The sequence below is a fragment of the Toxoplasma gondii genome, chromosome Ib, assembly GCF_000006565.2.
Source record: "Toxoplasma gondii ME49 chromosome Ib, whole genome shotgun sequence".
NCBI lineage: Eukaryota > Apicomplexa > Conoidasida > Eucoccidiorida > Sarcocystidae > Toxoplasma > Toxoplasma gondii.
This window is the reverse complement of record NC_031468.1, coordinates 1,392,573-1,411,073: the sequence shown is the minus strand read 5'-3', so window position 1 is coordinate 1,411,073 and position 18,501 is coordinate 1,392,573. Positions and strand designations below refer to the sequence as shown.

The window sequence follows — 18,501 nt, the reverse complement described above, 5'->3', positions numbered from 1 at the left end:
GAGTCGCGCAAACGTTCCCAACTTTCCCGCCTAATCCACACGCTGTCACGAGTCAGGGGTGGTGGGAAGGTGGATGCTGGCCGCAAAGGCGCGCAGCTACGTTTCGATTCTTGAGCAAAACGAAACTGAACGGAGCTGTCGAAGCACCTATGTCCTCTGTAATTCTACTATGTAGTATCCCTTCGGCAGAACAAAGGCTTTCATGGTACGACAGCAGCTCTTGGCGCTGGGGTTGAACGGATGTCTGGTCCTCTCAAGAAGCGTGTTCAAGTCTTGCATCGCTGTCCGTCCGCGTCTGGAGGAACGGGACTACGGGCCGTGTGTCTCGCCGTTGTGGTCTTCGATTATGGGGATCTGCCTTATTGTTCGTGTTCGTCCAGACGTCTCAGCATGAGTGTTTCATCTCGTCTAGCGCAATCGTGCCACTGAAAAACGCTGCGTGGCTTCTCAGGTGAGTCGTGGTCTTCCTGCGTTGCATGCACCAGGAGTGCTGGTGTGCAAGTCGATGTCTCCGAAGAACTCCTTTGGGTTCTTTCGCTGTTCTTCTCCCGACCTTCTGCGCCACTCAGTTAGTGTGTGTGCTGTGTATACAGATGGCTCAACTTTCAGATCGTGGAACCTCTCTTGAGATTTGCCAGGGTCGCCCTATGGGGCGGCTCCTCCCTTCTGGGAGCCATGCAACGACCTAGGAGCGGGCGCGTCTGCGTTTACCTCGTGACCAACGTGCTTCTCGCATTGTCCATCTGGCTCTCACGAGCTTCCGCTTTCAGGCTGTCGCGCTGGTCCGCTTCAGCTCTTTGCCCTGCCCAGTCACCTTCCTGCGTTGGCACGGCTCACCGTTTGTCAACCCCCCTTATTGCGGCCGGTTGCCAGCTTGGCAGCTTCCCCTCTGGTGAGTCCATGTTGTTAAACACACAGTCACTCTCCTTTTTCTACTTCGAGTGCTATGGCATTTCAATGTGGGGTCGGCATTTTTGGCGCGCAGGCTGTACAAATGAGTTCTTCTGGCGGCGACATGGATCGCAGACCGCGTTAGGCATTAGCTCACGGCGCCACCTTCAAGTGATACGGGTACGGAAGACCACTACAGGCTGTGAGAAACAATTTGTACTGCTAGGTAGACGCGTCGCATAGGCAAAAAGTATGCTTGTGAATATACGTATTGCGCTCTTATGGCCATGCGTTGGTATCTTGTGACAGAGGAAAAAATATCGAACGAAAGGCACGTCAACGGTCCGGAGACATTACGGCATCAAAGGCAGGGGTGGTGGAAAGCTTCGCCTTGGCAAACATACGGGTGTCCCTCTTCAGGCTATGGAGTGCCCCGCTCGCAGGTGAGAGCGCAGCTTCCTCGAGACTGTGCGGTAGAGGCGATGTATGCGGAGGTGGCTACAGTGCATATTTGACGTGTCATGACTAATTCTGTGTGGTGTATCTCACAGGTGCATGCTACTGGGAAAGATGGACAACACAAAGGCGAGGAACCGAAGTCATTCAAGAGTTGCAACACACAAAGTACAACGATTAAACCTGCACTGGAAGAGACTATGGTGGCCGGAAGCCGGATATTACGTCAGGTTGCGGCTCTCTGTTAAGGGAATTCGGACCATAAAAAAGTACGGCCTTCAACGCGCAGCGGACAAGTTTGGCCTGAACTTAAAAAAAAAGAAGTACTATGCGGGATATAGTCACAGGTATGTACCGCATCCAACTTGCACAAGGACCTTGTGAGAAGCCGCCGCGCACCGGCTCCGCATGAGCACTCATCGTGAGTGAGTTTGGTGTGGTATCCTATATTTTCTGCAGGCGTATGGTCAGTCGACTCTCTCTAGCGGGTGGGACAGCCGGCCACATAAATGCCGATGAGATCGCTGGCCCTCTTTCTGGTCAACGAGAGACTAGCACGATAGCCCGGGTCGACGCGGCTAAAATGTAGGCACACCCATGATGAGCAGCATCTGTGTCGCGTTTTGAATGCTGCTTTGTGGCGTGTAACGATATTTGGTTCCTGCGTCACGCGAAAGCTGCTGCTTCTGCTGGAACAACTTCAAGTCTCCCTTTGCCTTCTGCGAAGTCGAACTGAGCAGAACAAATACAATGACTTGTCAACGACTTTGCCAGTCTTCACCGTACCATGATGACTTGACGTCGTTTCTCTTGGGGAGCAAGGACAACTCGGACAGGGCCGACAGTCGTTGTCGCAGTAGATGGTATCACTAGAAAACATCACACCGTTATTAAGCAGTCGCACTTAAGAGAGGAAGAGTTGGGGGCGGTCTGGCCTTACATGTTGTAGTGTTCACGATTATGCATAGGGCTGGAAATAATTAGCTAGGAAACATCGGGTTCGTGAGCGGCATCTGCCCGTGCTTACTGTTAGTACATGCATTCGAGACTGCCATTGATGGGATGCTAGCGGCACCAGAAGGAGGGGCCGAATGAACGAAGAGCACTTGTCCTTTTTCGGAGAGACTGTTAATTGGACCCGAACTTGTGGAGCTCTGGAGCCAATCTTTTTACAGTGATTGCTTGCCTTGGGTTCACAGCTGATTGTTACGAATTCAAGGTTATCTCTTGTCAGTTCGACGGCTTAACTAGGTTGTCTGACCTTCGGCTCGGTAGGCCTCTGCTGTGTGGTAGACGTCAGCACCAGCCTCGAGCATATCTCTGGTCGTACAGCTGGACGCACACGCATATCATTGCAACAGGTAACAACCATACCTGGTAAAACGGTCGCTTTCTTTTTCGAACCTGATATGGAGACCACAACTAGCCCTCACGACGAGGACAACCAAACAGTTAACTTACTTTCGGCTTAGCTTCCCCAGTAGATACGACGCGGGCCGAGCTGTTTCAGATATGTCTCCACTCTGCACGAAGGGGCACAACTCTCCTGTAGGAGGGGCATCGGAATGTTATGTGCAAGTCAAAATGCACATTCGTGAGGTGCACCTGTGCGTCTGCTGGATGCTTTCGGAATCTCTTGTGTTTCAGTCACAGTAATCCACTCGTGAAGGCCACTTCCCGGTCTTTGCTGGTTCAAAGTGCACAGTTCTACGCGCTCCTTCAACGGAAGATGTGGGTACAGCGTGTCTGCTCTTTTGAATGAAGGGGGGTGAGCATGGTTCAAGCATAAAAGATAATCGTACTGCATTTCATGCTGGGCGTTACTTGCGTTGAGATGCCCCTGTACATTTTCGGACCGATGTCTCCGTTGATCTCCTTCGCACGGTATGAGAAGGGCCCCTTCACTGACGCCGTCCCAGGGTTCCCGTATGTTTTTTCAAAGCAGAGCTGAAACGAACACGAATGCACTTTTGAGCATCGGACTACTGTTTGAGTAAATTCTCTCTACCGGTGCGAAAGCCCAAATTGTTGTTGACGGAGCCCCTCCAACGTTAGTCAGAGTGATGCCCTCTGCCTGAAAACCCTTTTTTTTTAACACGACAGAGCGGCCAGACACAGGCGACCCACTAGCACTACAACAGTTGTTCCTTCCTGAATGTGCAAGACGGTGTAAGAGTGGGAGTCCTGAAAGTAGAAAGATATCTCACTTCGTTCGAGCTGAAGGGGACTTTGACCTTCCCATTGGGCTGACGAGGCCACTAGTGATAGAATGCAGTATAGGGAGGCAGGTGGATACTCACTTTCGTCACAACCAATATATCCGACTTTGTATTGAACACATTAGATTTCATTCTTTCATAATCGACGGTCATAGCAAACGTTTCTTCGTACGAGTTGCTAAATTCAGGATGGAGGGACTTCTGTGTTGTTCTAAGGGAGGTGGTCTCAATGACATACTGAAGAACAACTACAGCCAGCACTGTGAAAAGCACTCTCTTCGCCATCTTAGTCGTAGCTGCGGTGTGACTCTGATTGACAATTACGTACTGAGACGTCTTCGTTGCACGAGTGGCATTGGGATGTGCTTTCCTGGCAGTTTCATCGAACAGAAAAACATCAACTGCCGACGAACCAAACAGCTCGAACGCTGTGTATGTACAGCTGAGGTTCCTTAGCACTCACCAGTGTGGTTCCGCGCAATGCCACAGGCTAAAGAAATTGTCAACGCGCTCGTCTGCTTACGTCTCCCACTTAGGTCAAAATTCGAAGTCTTCCTGGCTCGCAACTGAGGTGTGCAGTTTCCGCCAAGTTGAGGCGGACTTCCAGAAATGAAATGACGACTGATAGACATATGCGCACATGACTCCGAATGGGTGAAAGTAACGGTGAACAACACCAAGAGGTGTCGTTGCGCCGAACACTGTACGCTGCCGCTCGTAATCAGCCGCCTCCAATTACGGTGCCTTGACCGCAGTCATGCAGTTCGGACACACTGTACAAGGCCTTAGAACTTGTGTTGGCTCGGAAGCTGTAACAGTTCTGTGCCCACGCTATCACATGAACTGATAACGTTGATTCAGCACGGCTGCGACGTACAGCGCGAACGCGGTCACTTACCTACAGGGTCCCCCTGCGAACTTATCATAACCACAGACCATTCTGTGTCCAACAGTGGTCATGACTACCTTTCCCTACCCCAGAAGGGCAGATAAACAACAAATTATATGTACATACGCTTGCGAAGAACATATTGACTGAGGTGGCTTCCTTCATCAGCCGTCCTTCGGCCTGGTCCACCACAGACTGTCAGGCGCAGCAGCTTCCATCCAGAAAAAAACTGTGCCGGAACGTTTCGAACATCAGAAAAACGGAGTGCCTGCCCGACGAGCTCAGTGTCCGCGAGCACTGGGTGAGAAACCCAGGTGCGGGTGATTTTCGCTCTCCTGCTTCATCCGCTAAAATCTGGACGATTTCTTTCTTCGGGCAACTTTCTCCGCAACTGTCAAAATTATACGGCCTGTGCGGCGGCTCAGACTTGAAGGGTATCGCACGCTAACCCAACTCTGCCAGCCTCAGCGAATATCTTTGATAGGTCCGATGTGCCTAACTGCTTCGAAAAATGCGAAACAACACTGCGCATCACATTCAAAGCCCTGAATACAACCACACACACACAGATACACGCACCAACGATTTTCGAGACCCTGTCCTATCGCTATGCGCTCCCATACCGCATCACACAACTTTACCGGTGTCACCATGCCCTTTTGAGCTGTCAACGATTCTGTGGCCCTGTGGAAGAAGACTAACTTTTCCTGCCCATGAGGGGTGGTGAGCACGTGTCTCGCCGACTTCAAATCCACATTGGTGGCTTGGCTCGCAACGTCACATTCGACCCGGCCCAAGCAAACCAGGAACTCCCTCTGGCTTTTCCTCTTTTCATCATAGCACGCCGAGATAAGGATCCTTGCTTTGTGCATTTCTTCCTGTGGACAAAAACGCAGACAATAGGTAAAAAAGACATCTCAAAGCCAGCTCGTCCGCGCAGCCATATACTAGCTGACACTCAGCAAACCATCCACTTACCTGCAACACAGCGGCGTTAAGTGTTAGCCCGCCAGCCGGTGCTCCGGATGATGCTTTAGCTTGCTGAGACGATGATGGGTATCCATTTGGCAAGCCTTGCTGGAACGTAGAATACGGCAGCCATGAATACCCCGACAGATTACCGATGGCAGTCGCGAGTAGTAGGAGCATGCATGTTGCCTCAATAACGAGGCGCATTAAAGATGCAGGCGTCCACAGAGTATTGTCAACCGTCATTTCCGCTACATCAAGGCAAAGGCATAAGTGCAAACAAGCAACCGAATGTTGCGTGTCTGTACACTCCATCAACTGCTTGCGCTCTCCTATTGTCTTTGTCGGTTCCCTGAGAAAAGCTAGACTGCATGCGTCGCCTCCGCGCATCGTGCACATTACCAGAAATGGTTGCACTCGGTCCTCTCGAGAGGTGTACACCTCCACCCGTGACTAAGAAGTTGCAGAGAACGAACTGCAACTTTCAACTCTACTCTTGTGAACATCTTGAACATATGTTTGCTCTCGTGTCACCTCGTACACCTAGAATTCTCTCGTAGAACAGCTGGTCACGCCACACACCCTGCGGGTCAGTGAATGACAATTTGACGTTAACACCTCTGCTTGGTCCAGATACGCTACTCCTTCAAGACACATCAGTGCTGTTAACAGCCAGACGTTTCATGAGCGTCTTCACCGCACTTCAGTTTTATCCGGAGTAAAGCCGACGCATTCAGAGCCATCATCTAACACCTTCGCTGTCTAACCAAATACACAGTGTCTCGCCTCAAAAGGCACTAAAGAACTTTCATCGAAATGAAGTGGATAATCTGCATTTTTCCTGTGAAAAGCATCATGTCTTCGCAGCCGGCTGAATGCGCTTGCCACAAAGCACAAATCGATGCTGCACAGCATGGAGACTCGACCGCCATGTCGCAGATTTCCCTGGAAATAGAGATAATTCATCTGTAAACGCTGGTGACAGCTCCAGGTAACCGCTGCTGAGGTGATTCATCCCTTGAAACAGGGGATGGTGATGTACAGCGGGCGTTCTACTGGACCGATGTAGACCTCTCGGAACCGTCGTGGAATATTGCTTGTGAGCTGGTCCTACTTTTGCTGTGACGCAAAGGTGAACCCGTTTTGAGCACTGTTCCGATCAGACGATTTGTGCTCGACACAGGTTCCTTATTGTTTGTGTCTTAAGACTGTTGTTCGCTCGAAGAAATGGAAAAGAACGACCAGACGGGCCATGCACCTTGGCCCCAACAGGCTTGAGTGGCAGCTCAAAAGTTTCTATGTTTCGAAATCCATCTAAACTGACCGGCTGCTACCAGTGATATCACGTGTGCTCTCTGACACCCTCTTGAACTCTTTACTGCTGTTTTCTCAGTTGAAGATCACTCGGCGAGCAAACCTCACTCTAAGAGGTTTGTCGGCTAGCCGAGCTAGATGCACTGCGAGGCGCCACCTGACAAGTATATGCGCAGTGTACACCGAAAGGTACAGGGGTTCCACTGACCAGACTTGAGCAACACTCAGCAGCACTACTTGTACAATAACTCAACTCTCTGTACGAGGTGGCACCGGTATTTAAGACTCCGTCAGAATGAACGCTACATCGGGACGGTCTACTCACCCGTCGCTTTCGATTGAATCCATACTTTTTCACACGTCATGGATTCTTATTGATAGGAAAATAGTTTAAGGAACCTTAGCAATGCTGCAAAAATGAGAGATTGGAGCGTTTCAAAATAAACCAGTGAAGGCACTTAAGTCCGTACAGCAATAAAAGGATGACAAGAGAATATAGGGGAGAGCCCATAACGCGGTCCTGAGGATGAAATTCGAAAGCGAGATCCGTTAGATGCGGAGTCTGACTTTTATTTCTCAACCATCGAGATCTTGATCGGGTGGCTGGGGTCTACTTTAAAGCCTTGCATGCCTTGCATGGCCACTGCCGCCTGTGCTTGCGTGCTGAAGTCAACGAATGCCACGCCTCGGCCTTCAATGAGTCGCGACTCCGTGTGTCCCCGATACTGACCGAACAATATATCCAGGGATGTCTTCGTTGCCTTCGGAGGCAGATTCTCAATAAACAGAGAAAACTGACCAGTCTCACCCGTAGCCTTCCCGTCCTTTGCCTGAACGCAGAGAAACAACCGGTTCTCGTGCCGAAATAAACGTACGCTGCCTCACGAACTTTTAAGTGGGTGACACACAGCGACAAGGCTCAACAAACGTCACCAAAGAACGCATGCTTGTACACACGCATGAACACTCTTGTTGCATTTATCCTTCAGTGAGCTGGAGATCACGGAGATAAAGACGTTAGCATCTACCGAAAAAACACCGAAAACTAGACGCACGTCTAAAGCAACAGGAGCGGGCTGCTGCCTCCGAGAGCAGATTCGAAATGCCTCCGCCTGTGGTTAGGCCACCGCGAAGCCGTGCATGCCCTCAAAACTTATAAACGTCGCAACCTGAGTGCTTCTATGAAGATTATGTCAATGCACCACCAGGTGACGTGTGGACCTTTTCCCCCCTTCTCTGTGAGGTGGATCCACCTAACTCGCACATTCCGCCATTCCCGCCATCATTCCTCGAACCTCCACCTCTCAAACACTATGCCTACACGTGCCAGTAAAAAAGGGGCAATACTGCATGCTGTACGCCGCTCTGAACCGTTGCAACAGCTGTCACTACACACAGCCTCCTGACACCCGTTTGCTGACAGCCAATCATTGAAGCTTGCCCCCCGCTCGAGAGGCTTACCTTCGTAGCGGACCCCGCTCCGGCATCGACCTTGTTTCTCGGGGCATTCGGTTTCCGGGGCTTGAACTGATCATTCAATTTGAGAATGGCGTCGGACTTGGTTTTTGCATACTGGAGTCGAAGTGGCTTCCCGAGGAAGTCTTTGCCCTGTGCCGCTCGAAGGGCGGCTGTTGCGGAGCCGAGATCCGCGAAGACGACAAACGCTTGCCCCCGCATGTTGGTTCCGCGGACGACAACCTCTAGGACCAGACCGTAGGCAGAGAAGAACTCGTACAGACACGCCTGCAGGTCTTGCTTGTGCAGTTTATCATTCAAGTTGTTGCAGTACAGAGTCTGATTCGGAGGGACGTCACCAGCAGCCGTAGGGGCGGTGACCACCCGTCTCCCTCCCGAGCCTCCGGCCCTTTGGCCCGGCGACTGCGTTACTGCAGGCGGAGCCATGGTAAAGTTTCGCTGTCAAAAGCTTCAATTGAAACTTCACGCGGAAAGGGGGTTTGTGCCCGTCTTCACGTACGCTGCTGCTTTTCCGGCGTTCCAGCCTCTCTTGCGTTCGCGAGACACCAGTGAACGATTTCCTGTCTTCCGAACCAAATGGCGACGGCCTTCTCTCAAAGAAATATGGTTTTGCGGAAGCCGTGGGTTTTAAATGTGGTAAGCCGATACGTCGTGGGGAGCAACGGGGATTCAAGGTGTCAGCTGGACGAAGGCATGAACCTGTTTAGGAGAACATTTCAGTTACGACACGGGTTTTACTCTCTCTCAAGGGGACGCAGCAAGATTCCACTGTTAGAAGGCCGAGAAGGAATCTCCAGCGAACGCGACAGAGATTCTTTTGACGTGGTTACAAGCCCACAAGGAGTAGGGATGTCTTCTAGGGCCGAGGTCTGTCCGACTAAGAAGTCGAATTAAAGCGATCTCTTTTGGATTTCGAATTAGAGAACGGATGAAGCAGTTTTAAGACAAGGAGCACAAAGACTCAGTGCGAACAACGAACGGGTTCTGAGCAGCATGAACAGACGTCTGGAAGACGGTCCCGCCCTACAGGTCTGTTCTCTTAACCGTCTGGCAAACCTCTTTCCAAAGCCACAACAAACAAGTGAAACTCACAGACACAGTGCTCGGAGACCAAAGTCGTTGGTTGTTCAGAAAAAACATCGATAATGCAGGGGCGCGGACAATTCTTCCCCGTGACCAGGTTCTCACCTGTTCGCCCGACACTACATGTTACAGTATGAAAAGAGAACCAGTTTCGTCACGCGACTTTAGTCCTTATTGTTGGTACGGGACTGGAAATAGCATCTCGGGAAGAGAAAGGTTCGTTTTGCAAAGCTGTTTCGAAACGCATGCAGCGCGAACAAATGGAGCGGGGACAAGTACTGACTGTTCCACGATGCTTTTCGAATGCCTTCTTCAGCTCAATGGCGCATTCTTTCACCCACCTCTTTCAGCATAATGCTTCGCCGAGAGATATTTTCCATTTCGCTTCCCCAGTCCCTATCATCTGAGTGCTTCAATGTAGCTGCGGCTCCGTTTTTCCAACAAGTGGTGCTGCTGTTCCAGGAGGTTGTTCTCCGTTCTTTACTCGAGTTACCACACTCTACTGGTTCCTGTGTAACCGCTCGCCTGGCAACTAGATAACCATTCGGGGTTTTCCGCCCGTGCTGAAACCGCCTGTTTGCTGGGGATTCATGACGCAATACTCATGATGGCGGGCCGTTTTTTTCAGCCCCTCACCAGTTTCAACGCTACACCGGTATCCAGCTGATAGGACGCTCCACCAGAGTCCCGGAGACAGCTGCGATGTTCTGCTGGAATGTGAACACTTGTTTTTGCGGTTTTCGTATGAATAGACTGCTAAGCGCCCGAGACGGAATCCAGACGTCCACTACCCATGTCGACACTACACCAAGGAAAGCCTCATAACGTCCGGTTTTATTAAATAGGAAAGAGTTCCGTGATTCTTCAGTTCAGCGGGTACTGCTGGTACTCAGTATGGTAGAGTGAACAAGCTGACAACCTGACGGCCGGAGCGAACGCAGCCAAAACGTGCTTAACCCAGAGCATCGGGTAGTTACTCCAGTTGGAGTAGCAGACGTGGCAGCACAACGAATGCTACGTGTTTTTTCTGGAGACGATTGAGCGTTAAAGCAACCGCGCTTTCTCAAAGTAACAGATGGTGTAAGACACCCGCGACCGCATCGTAGAAACGAGCTCGGTCACAGTGTCCGAGTGTTGAGAGCTTTACTGCAGTGAGTTTAATATGCTCTGGAAGTGCCCTTGTCCACATCAGCCCCTTTGGTTGCCTTTCTGAACTGTGCCTGCCACAACCATGACTATTTGGTGTGCTTCAGGCGAGCTTGTGGGGAGAGGTGCTCCATATACTCTAGATGTAAACGGAAACCAGCCGAATGAAAGCATCTGACATATTAAGCCCGCGTGGCGGCGCTCCATAGACAGAACGTTAACAGAAAGATTCTGATAAATCTGAAAAGAGCAGGGGTGACGCAGTCCAGCCAGCATCCAAGTGACGGACTGAGCACTGAAAAAGACACGAAACAGAGAGTTATTGGACATTTCCCGACGTTGCGACTGACGAAAAACAACACTGTACCATTGGACGTACTCCGCACTTAACCACAAAAAAATTGTTTATTGAGCCGATTTTCCGTCCTCGTCTGTGGTAAAAACCTTTTCTTTGAGTTCATTCGTTTGTCGCGAATGACGGCGCAGTGGTGATCGGTGATGTTGGAGTTTGCACACAGTTATTTATTTTTGACCGGAAGCAGCCTCCACTCTCCAGATCTCCTGCTGCACAGTCTTGACTTCTGACTTTGCGTTCTCGAGACGGGCGTTCTCCGCGTCCGAAAGGCCCCGTCTGCACCAGAAACGAAGAAAAACACTGGTCTCATTAATGACGAGAAATGGTGGTGCCCCGGCACGCCAATCCGCTCTCCAGTCAAAAACCTCCGTCCCCCCCCCAAGCTGAAGAATTCACTGTCGGAATGAGAACAGTATCTCGAAAAAGTTCAAGAAACCCAGTAAACATGAAACCTCTGAATCCACTGGACTATCCGAAAGCATAGAATGTTCCTCAATCCAAGCCTACTTGCGTGAAAACACGCTCCATAGGTTGTCGAGTGGTCTGTTCGATAAACAGTCCCAGTCCGTCGAAAGTGCCAAGATTAAGGCGACTTCCGTGGATCGAACAAACGTGCCACACGAAAAACGAACACCAGCACGAGGCGTGAGAGAACACACCGAAAGAACCGAAGTCCAAACGTCCGAAAGATCTGCTTCCACAAGGGTCTCACCGAGCCTTCAGAGAGCTGAGATCTTTAACCAACTTCTCTGCACCCGCAAGCTGCAGCTGCAAAAGCTGCAGTTCATTTGCTGATCTGTCCGCCTCCGCGTCTTGTCCGTTCTGGCCTCCAGTGGCGGCACCCGCGGCATCGTTTAGAGGAGCCACCTCACCGGAGGTCTTCCCCTGGCTGTTCATTCTTCAAGACAAAAGACAAAAATACGCAGAAATATGAAACACGGCTAATCTCTAGCCACCGCAGTTGACACACGGACAATCGGTTTCACTCGACGTCCGTGCAGATGCGGGTAGCCACTAGCTTCACAACTGGTGCTTGTGGTCACATGAGTACTGGCGCCCTGCTTGGCACAGACACCATTTGAGCCCATCTGAAACTCCCAACACCGGCGAAAAGCGTTCTATGAATACAAGCTTCTTCACCCACGCCCTACCAAAAAGTTTTTGAAGGTGGTGCATACACAGCGGGACGTTGTCTTGTCACTTTGTTTGGAGACGAGTGTTGAAAACAAGATTGCAGGAGAGGGTACCGGCTTAACGACGAAGAGGCCTGAATGCTTACCTTGAGGGTGGAATCTCATGAGCAGATTCCGTGTAGCACGGCGGAACTGTACTCGGCATTGTCTGTATTTAAACCCACACAGGCCAGGTAATACAAAAGTTGTTGCATACGCACTTCCGCTGAACCCGTACGCTCTCAGAGGCGTGGTACACACAGTCGTCGCACCAAGACGTATTTTCGTGCATACCAACTCGTATTCACATGTCACAGACACTGGTGCCTTGCTGAAAAGTATCACTGCTGCCCTACCGTCGTTCGGTTGACACCGCGAAAATAATTCAGCAAGCGGTCGTGTGAATTCTCCTTCCGACGTTCCCCTTGGGCGTGCGTCGCAGGGTCTGTGGAAGTCCCTTGCTCTGTCTTTTCCGCGTTGCAGAGACCTGAAGAAGAGTCAGCTTCGGTTGGCTCCGAACCCCCGGCCGCCTCCAGTTCCTCTTCGAGAATCAATCCCTCGAGGAGTTCGGCGAAGTCCTGAAGTTGGCAATCCACACGCAGGTTCTATCATCGGAGAGTGCGGGGACACGGGCAATTCACTCCACCCGCGGCATTTACGTCGTTTGAAGTAAAGTGTTCATTGTCAATTACACGAGTTTTCTACACTGCACAAACCAATCATGTGACACTCTTGGATTCGTTGTGTCTGAAACATTTAAAAGAGTTTGTATCCAGCGGCCTATAGACTTCGAGAGTAAACAAGTCGTGCAAGCAAACACCATCTATTTGCAGTCTCGTTAATTGCACGTTACAGGCGAAGGGGAGCAACCTTGGCGAAACGCCGAAAAGAAGACTCACTTGCAGAGTGACGCCAGAGACGCGCTTCACATCCTGAGAAAAAGAGACAAACAAGTATAGCGTGAACCCCTTAGGTTGCAAACAAGAGGAGGGAATGGAAAAGGACTTCATACAGAATAGGTTTCGAATGCCTCTGGATGGGTAAGGTTCTGTTCGATCTCCTTCTTGCCATCACCTGTGTGCTTCGTATGAAGGCGAATATCGTCCAGGTTTATAAGACAAGGGGCTGTGGATTCTCGACCCGAGATTGGAAAGCGACGTTTGTTTGCTCCAGTCTCTCCCGCAATTCTTGCATGCGTGCTCTCGCAACGCCAGACTCACAGCAGTACGGCCCTGGCCGTTCTCGAGGAAGATTTTGCAGACGCCACTCGACGGAGAAAAACCAAGCTGGAAAGTAAAAAACGACAAACACAGAAAGCAGGTCGAAACGCCGCGACACCGCAGCGTCCGTGGCATCCAAAACCGCGAACAAACACAGTTTCATACCCTTCTGCGACGGAAGAGACATTGCGCTGGTGTTGGGTATACCAGGTGCCACTGGGCACCTGCGACGCCCAAAAGGAAAGTTCGGAGCAGCAGACACAAAGTTTGGTCAATCTCTCGACAGACGCGCATGGGATGTCACGACTTGTTCGGCATGCACAGATGCGACGAGTGTCTCCCTGGTACTCAAGATGGAATATGAGCGTTGCCGCAATCTCTTGCTTCCCGTCGGCATGCGGTCTCGCAAAGAAACGAAAAGCCTGTCTCTGCACCTCTGACCCCTGTCCAGTCACGTATTCGAACGCCAGGTGCACCTACCTTTTTAACAAGCTCCATGACGTCGCTGCGACGCACGCCGTTCGCTGCAGGCAGCAAAGCAGCAAGGAAAACCAGGGAAGCAGCGGAAAAGTGAGACATTGAAACCTGGTCCGAACTTGTAAAAACAGTGCCCGCGCAGAAACACACTAAAGATGCTGTTCACGTGCTATGACGATGAAGACTACGACCGAACAAAGACATGCCAAAGATGCGATTTGCCTGGGGAAAGGACCGACAGTTCATTAGCGGTTACCTTGAGTGACACTAGATGATGGCAAATCCAGGATGGTGAAGGTGGAGACCGAGGCATGCATCAACATTTGCGTGCCAAGATAAATGCATGCAGGCCTACTTTTCAGCGTCCTAAATAAAGTGCAAAGTGAAACCGCCGGCGTCGCTGGGAAGCGGAGAGCCTTGCCAAAAGCAAAGGCAGAAAGCGCGAGGACTCAACAGCCAAAAACAATCACTTAACGTAGATCCAGCATCCCCGGCACATTGGCGTTCCAAAAGATGTATCTTTGCGTACATACACCCTAAGATACAGAAGCAATTAAGGCTCCAACAGATCGCGGCGATAGGTCGACCTGAGGGTACAGCTCCTCATCTGCTTACGCTTATCTAAATCCAATTGCAGGAAGAAGAGAGCGATTTCCTTCTGCAACTCTTCGCTCAGACCAACCTGAGTGCCGAAACAAAAACAGGCACACTTTGCTCTCTTTCCAGACCTATCGGCTCTGCTGGCTTCGCGGGGCAGCTCGTTTCTCAAAGACGCGTTGATTCTTATTTCAATATCGCGACACTCTTTTTCAGCTGTAGAAACATTAGGTAGGGCTTCTTGTCAATACAACCCATTAGAATCTCCACACCCTATCTATGCACTTGCTGCTCCCATTCAAAGCGAACGTTCAGCTATTCTACTTGAGATTATACTTTGACACAATCCATATGTATTTTCCAGGAACGTTTCATAAAATTATTTGATCACAAGACGATAATCTATTTGCTTCCTGTTGATCCGTCTTGAATAAACTAGACAAGAATTCCATGTGTTCTCCATCCAGATCGGCACTAACGTTTGAGCAACCTACAGGATATAATTTAGTATACCATTCGGATTAATGAGGCTTCCTCTGTCCGCATAGAGTCCGCATGAAAAGCGGCATTCACATTCGAATCTCCCCAGCGAGACTTGTAAATCATGCTCTCTCAAAGACAACTACTTCCAGTATGACGGTACAGATTGGAAACGGCTCTGGACCTAGGGGAAACAGGAAGTCCGTCCGTCGTATTGTTGTGTGCCACCATGAGTCTTTGGTAGTCCATACCATTCAATATCGAGAAACTGAGAGACTGCCATTTTCCTTCGCATTTCCGCCACGCGAACAAGAAGGCACTATGGGGAGACTTACACTGAATTTACTATTGTCAGCTGCCTCCTGACGGGGACCGTTCCGAGTGTACTTGAACACCCGCGCGCGGATCTTCTCGCCGATGGCCCACTCCGCCTTGGCAACGTTGAAATCTGTAACAGAAACACAGAATGAGTTTCACTGTACGCAACACAGCTGCTCTGGAACAGAGACACTGTAGGAACAGCCGAAATATGCAGATCTCGTCTCAGCGTGATTTGAGGTGAGAGACAAGGAATGCCAATCACTCCAGCGGCTCCCTCACTCAAAACAGTTGCCGCCGTCATTTTCTATGGGAAAAACCTGTCGTGAGTGCTCAAAGCCACGAGAGATCATACGGAAACTCCGCTACAGTGTTTGTTCAAACCATGCTTTCACACTGGAAGCAATACCTAAAGAGACTCCTACAGGCAGGCGCGCCTTCGTCCATTTCGGCCAGTAAATGGAGGTCCTTAACCTACCGTTCTCTGCTAGGACATAGACGAAGCCGCCGGCAAGGCCGAGGCCAAGGGAGCCGAAGAAGTAGTGGCGAAATCCCCACTTGTTTTCGCTCGTCTCCTGTGGCTTTTCTTTGTCCTGACTCGAAGAGGAAGATTCAGACAACGGGGACGAAGAAGGCGAGGGAGAAGAAGAGCCCGCCGATGCGGGAGGAGAGACAGAGCCGCTCGCCGAAGACATGGTCGCGGAAGTTGTAGACGGCTTGTCCTGGACAGAGGCTCCGGAAAATGATGAGGCGTCAGAAGAGCTGCTTTCTGCTGCCATTGCTTCCACCTGCTTCTCCAGCTCCTTCTCGTTCGTCACTTCTTTCTTCACATCCGTGGAGTCAAAAGTGTCTTCTCTGTTCCTAGGAGAACTCAAGTCTTCAGCGCTGTTCTTCATTTGTTCGTCGCGCGAAGCTGTCCGCGCAGGCTGGCCTGTCCCAGTCACGAAGAACCTGCCGCTTTGGCGCAGCCACAGGGGGTCTCTTCGCTTGTCAACATCTCTGTGTGTTCGGAAGGAAGAACGGACGCCTACCCTTGATGACAGTGACGAGAAGCTCAGGCGGCCTGCATGTGCAAACATCGAGTGAGAAGGAAACGACAAGAAGTCCGAGTCGCTGCCCCACAAAGTGGAAGGAGGAGGAATGCCGGAGAGATGGGAGGAGATGCGTGGAACCTGCCCACGTGGAAGCGAAGAGCCTCAATCCTTTACATATTCGTGATGTGAAGTATTGTAGGAGGGAAACTGTAGATGGAGGAAAAGCTCAGATATCAACCATCTTTCCTTGTGGAGTGGTGTTAACAGTAGCTGGCCCGGTGTACACAAGTCCCAATTTTTTGTTCCACTACCGAGTTACAAACTGATTTTCCAGATATTCAGGAAAGTACCCGAAGGGCAAATAACCAGAGGTACGCTAAGAAGGTCCCCCAAGTGAGAGGCAAAAGAGAGAAACTGCATGCATAAAAAATGCACTAGAGACTGACCCTGAGCCGGAAGCGACGAGCGAGACTCGACCGACAGAAGAGAAGTAGGCTGTTCTCGGGGAGAAGAGAAGGAACCGGGAGAAGGTCGATGGGCGCAGGGCTTCAGACCAGGGAGAGGGTTAACAGTGGAGGAAGCGGCGGAAACAGACCGAGGTTGCCAAGGTAGGTGAGGAAGGGATGTTAAGCGACGAGGACGGCTCTCGAATGCGAGAGAACGCGTTCCGTCCCTCAGAGGGAAGAGAGCCAGTGGGCGAAACAGCTGCTGGGACAAGGAACGAGGAAAAGACGTCCTGGTTGCCATCGTTCGGATGGGGGCAAGGATCACACACACGGGCCGACGGAAGCGAGGACAGAAAAGAATGCGTGGAAGAAAGGAGAAGAAAACGGTTAGGAGAAAGGAAAACAAAGACGGAAACAGAAGGTGATGAGAATCGTCCGCTTCTTGTCACCCGGAAATGGACGGAGTCAAACAGGTGAGACGTGGGATTACGAGAGGCCTTCCAGTGGCGCAGATGCCGTCGAAGAAGTACAACAGAAGACGAGAAAAAAGAGACACTAAGGAACAACTACAGATTTGCTGCGCGGCAAACTGTTGTGTTGAGTAGGATGGCAATGACGTCTCCACACGTCAAAGAGGCCGAACGCGTGGGCGTACCGAGCCTGCGTCCGCATGCATTCCTTTTCGCCTATGTATGGATGCGTAAGTGCGAATGCGACTGCCGAAAAAGTTAATGTGCAACGAAGGCGCTCCGCAGCACTGCCAAGAGACAGAAGAAACCGCGTCTCGGGACCGCGGTTGAGAGTCGATACTCCAGCGACGGTGAAACATAGGATGCGGCACCAGCTGCGCGTCCCCCATGTAGAGGAACTTCATATCCGCCTAGACGAAAGCTTCTTGTTGGTGAAAAATATGCCAGGCTCTCGGAAGGAGCAGGCGGGTCCCACGTTGTAGCCTCGTCTTCGATGCCGCGTACTACGCTGTGTCTTCGATTCCTTTTGCCCAGAAAGCTGCATGCGCATGCAGATTTCGTTTGCCGCCTTCTCCACTGGCATTTTCGCTTCGCTGTGGACGAAGCTCTACACAAGACACAAACTGAGGCTCGTTGACAGATCGCCTGCAACTGCCCTGTACGGGGGGAAACGCCCGCGAACCACCGAAAATCTCGACGGGAAAGACGCGGCGACGATGCGGTAGCACCTTCGCTTCTCACCGAGGAATCTGGGCAGACTTTGGCTGAGGTAGCAAATCGCGTGACGTGCTCTGTGTAGGGCTGCAGAGGGAAAGCCAAGTGACACAGAGTTGCCCGTTCCTCGTCGTCGAAGTTGACAAGCGAAATTCGACTCGCATTACGGTGTCTAGAAGCCTCAGGCGTTCTGGAGGCGCGCTTTCGCGTGGAGTGGAATTCTTCAAATGCTTGACTCCACGGGGTATCTGCGCCTTGCATCTGGCCTGGCTGCCCGGCGACTTCCGGGCATGGTGGGCGCGAGAGGGACCATTCTCGGTCAAGCTCGCGAGAGGACTGAATTCTTTTACCGTCATCTTCGGCTGTCTTCACACTTGTCGAAGCAACACATTGAGCACACGACGGCAAGCTTTCAGATGTGGACCCGTCCGTAGGAGAGCGAGGTTACCAACGGGAAGCAGAATATGAGATGGGGGGGCCGCGCGCTCCGGCAGCTGCGTAATGCCATGAATGGGGTTACCGCAAGACACACCCTCCAGAACAGGCCGCCGTTCCTTCCTGTCCGTTTCACCGGACTCTTTTTTCCATTTGCCATCGGTCGTTTTCTGGATTTTTCCTCGTTTCTTCTCTCCGGTTCCCGCTTCAAACGGACACTGCGTTTTCACCGGTGCCAAGAGCGCTCGTCTGAGCTCCAGGGCAACGGACGACGCCAGCAGATTTTTCGCCAGCGACGTGCGAGTGTGTTGCCGCCCACCGCGGTTTTTCTCCACATTTT

The 18,501-nt window shown here is 51.2% G+C and overlaps 6 protein-coding genes across 6 annotated transcripts; 1 reads left to right on the top strand and 5 right to left on the bottom strand.

Annotated features, from left to right (window-relative positions):
• The first annotated feature begins 119 nt into the window (after positions 1 to 119).
• On the top strand, positions 120 to 2,507 carry RPl28 (ribosomal protein RPL28). Its single transcript, XM_002369679.2, has 6 exons — positions 120 to 451; positions 594 to 892; positions 986 to 1,071; positions 1,201 to 1,334; positions 1,443 to 1,694; positions 1,807 to 2,507. Exons 2-6 carry the CDS (start codon positions 676 to 678, stop codon positions 1,934 to 1,936), a joined length of 819 nt encoding a protein of 272 aa, XP_002369720.1. The 5' UTR covers positions 120 to 451; positions 594 to 675; the 3' UTR covers positions 1,937 to 2,507.
• Positions 2,508 to 2,594: 87 nt separating this feature from the next.
• TGME49_209705 (hypothetical protein) lies at positions 2,595 to 3,927 on the bottom strand (the record flags this gene model as incomplete). Its single annotated transcript, XM_018779480.1, has 9 exons — positions 3,648 to 3,927; positions 3,555 to 3,593; positions 3,475 to 3,498; positions 3,356 to 3,421; positions 3,150 to 3,294; positions 2,953 to 3,093; positions 2,809 to 2,893; positions 2,722 to 2,751; positions 2,595 to 2,667 (listed from the first exon to the last, which is right to left on the bottom strand). The coding sequence occupies exons 1-9, from the start codon at positions 3,849 to 3,851 to the stop codon at positions 2,595 to 2,597; spliced, it is 807 nt and encodes a 268-aa protein (XP_018638425.1). The 5' UTR covers positions 3,852 to 3,927.
• A 109-nt stretch (positions 3,928 to 4,036) lies between these two features.
• Positions 4,037 to 6,105, bottom strand: TGME49_209700 (hypothetical protein). Its single transcript, XM_002369678.2, has 3 exons — positions 5,434 to 6,105; positions 5,158 to 5,333; positions 4,037 to 5,000 (listed from the first exon to the last, which is right to left on the bottom strand). The coding sequence occupies exons 1-3, from the start codon at positions 5,821 to 5,823 to the stop codon at positions 4,877 to 4,879; spliced, it is 690 nt and encodes a 229-aa protein (XP_002369719.1). The 5' UTR covers positions 5,824 to 6,105; the 3' UTR covers positions 4,037 to 4,876.
• Positions 6,106 to 6,785: 680 nt separating this feature from the next.
• On the bottom strand, positions 6,786 to 9,501 carry TGME49_209690 (small nuclear ribonucleoprotein). Its single transcript, XM_002369677.2, has 2 exons — positions 8,200 to 9,501; positions 6,786 to 7,568 (listed from the first exon to the last, which is right to left on the bottom strand). Exons 1-2 carry the CDS (start codon positions 8,638 to 8,640, stop codon positions 7,308 to 7,310), a joined length of 702 nt encoding a protein of 233 aa, XP_002369718.1. The 5' UTR covers positions 8,641 to 9,501; the 3' UTR covers positions 6,786 to 7,307.
• Positions 9,502 to 10,610: 1,109 nt separating this feature from the next.
• On the bottom strand, positions 10,611 to 16,843 carry TGME49_209680 (hypothetical protein; the record flags this gene model as incomplete). The annotated part of the gene is made up of 11 exons (XM_018779479.1): positions 10,611 to 11,074; positions 11,511 to 11,696; positions 12,078 to 12,139; positions 12,327 to 12,548; positions 12,870 to 12,902; positions 13,191 to 13,256; positions 13,671 to 13,714; positions 14,283 to 14,349; positions 15,080 to 15,192; positions 15,541 to 16,125; positions 16,543 to 16,843. 11 exons carry the CDS (start codon positions 16,841 to 16,843, stop codon positions 10,966 to 10,968), a joined length of 1,788 nt encoding a protein of 595 aa, XP_018638426.1. The 3' UTR covers positions 10,611 to 10,965.
• A 10-nt stretch (positions 16,844 to 16,853) lies between these two features.
• Positions 16,854 to 18,414, bottom strand: TGME49_209670 (hypothetical protein). The gene has a single exon (XM_002369675.2). The coding sequence runs from the start codon at positions 17,985 to 17,987 to the stop codon at positions 17,271 to 17,273; it is 717 nt and encodes a 238-aa protein (XP_002369716.1). The 5' UTR covers positions 17,988 to 18,414; the 3' UTR covers positions 16,854 to 17,270.
• Positions 18,415 to 18,501: the final 87 nt, after the last annotated feature.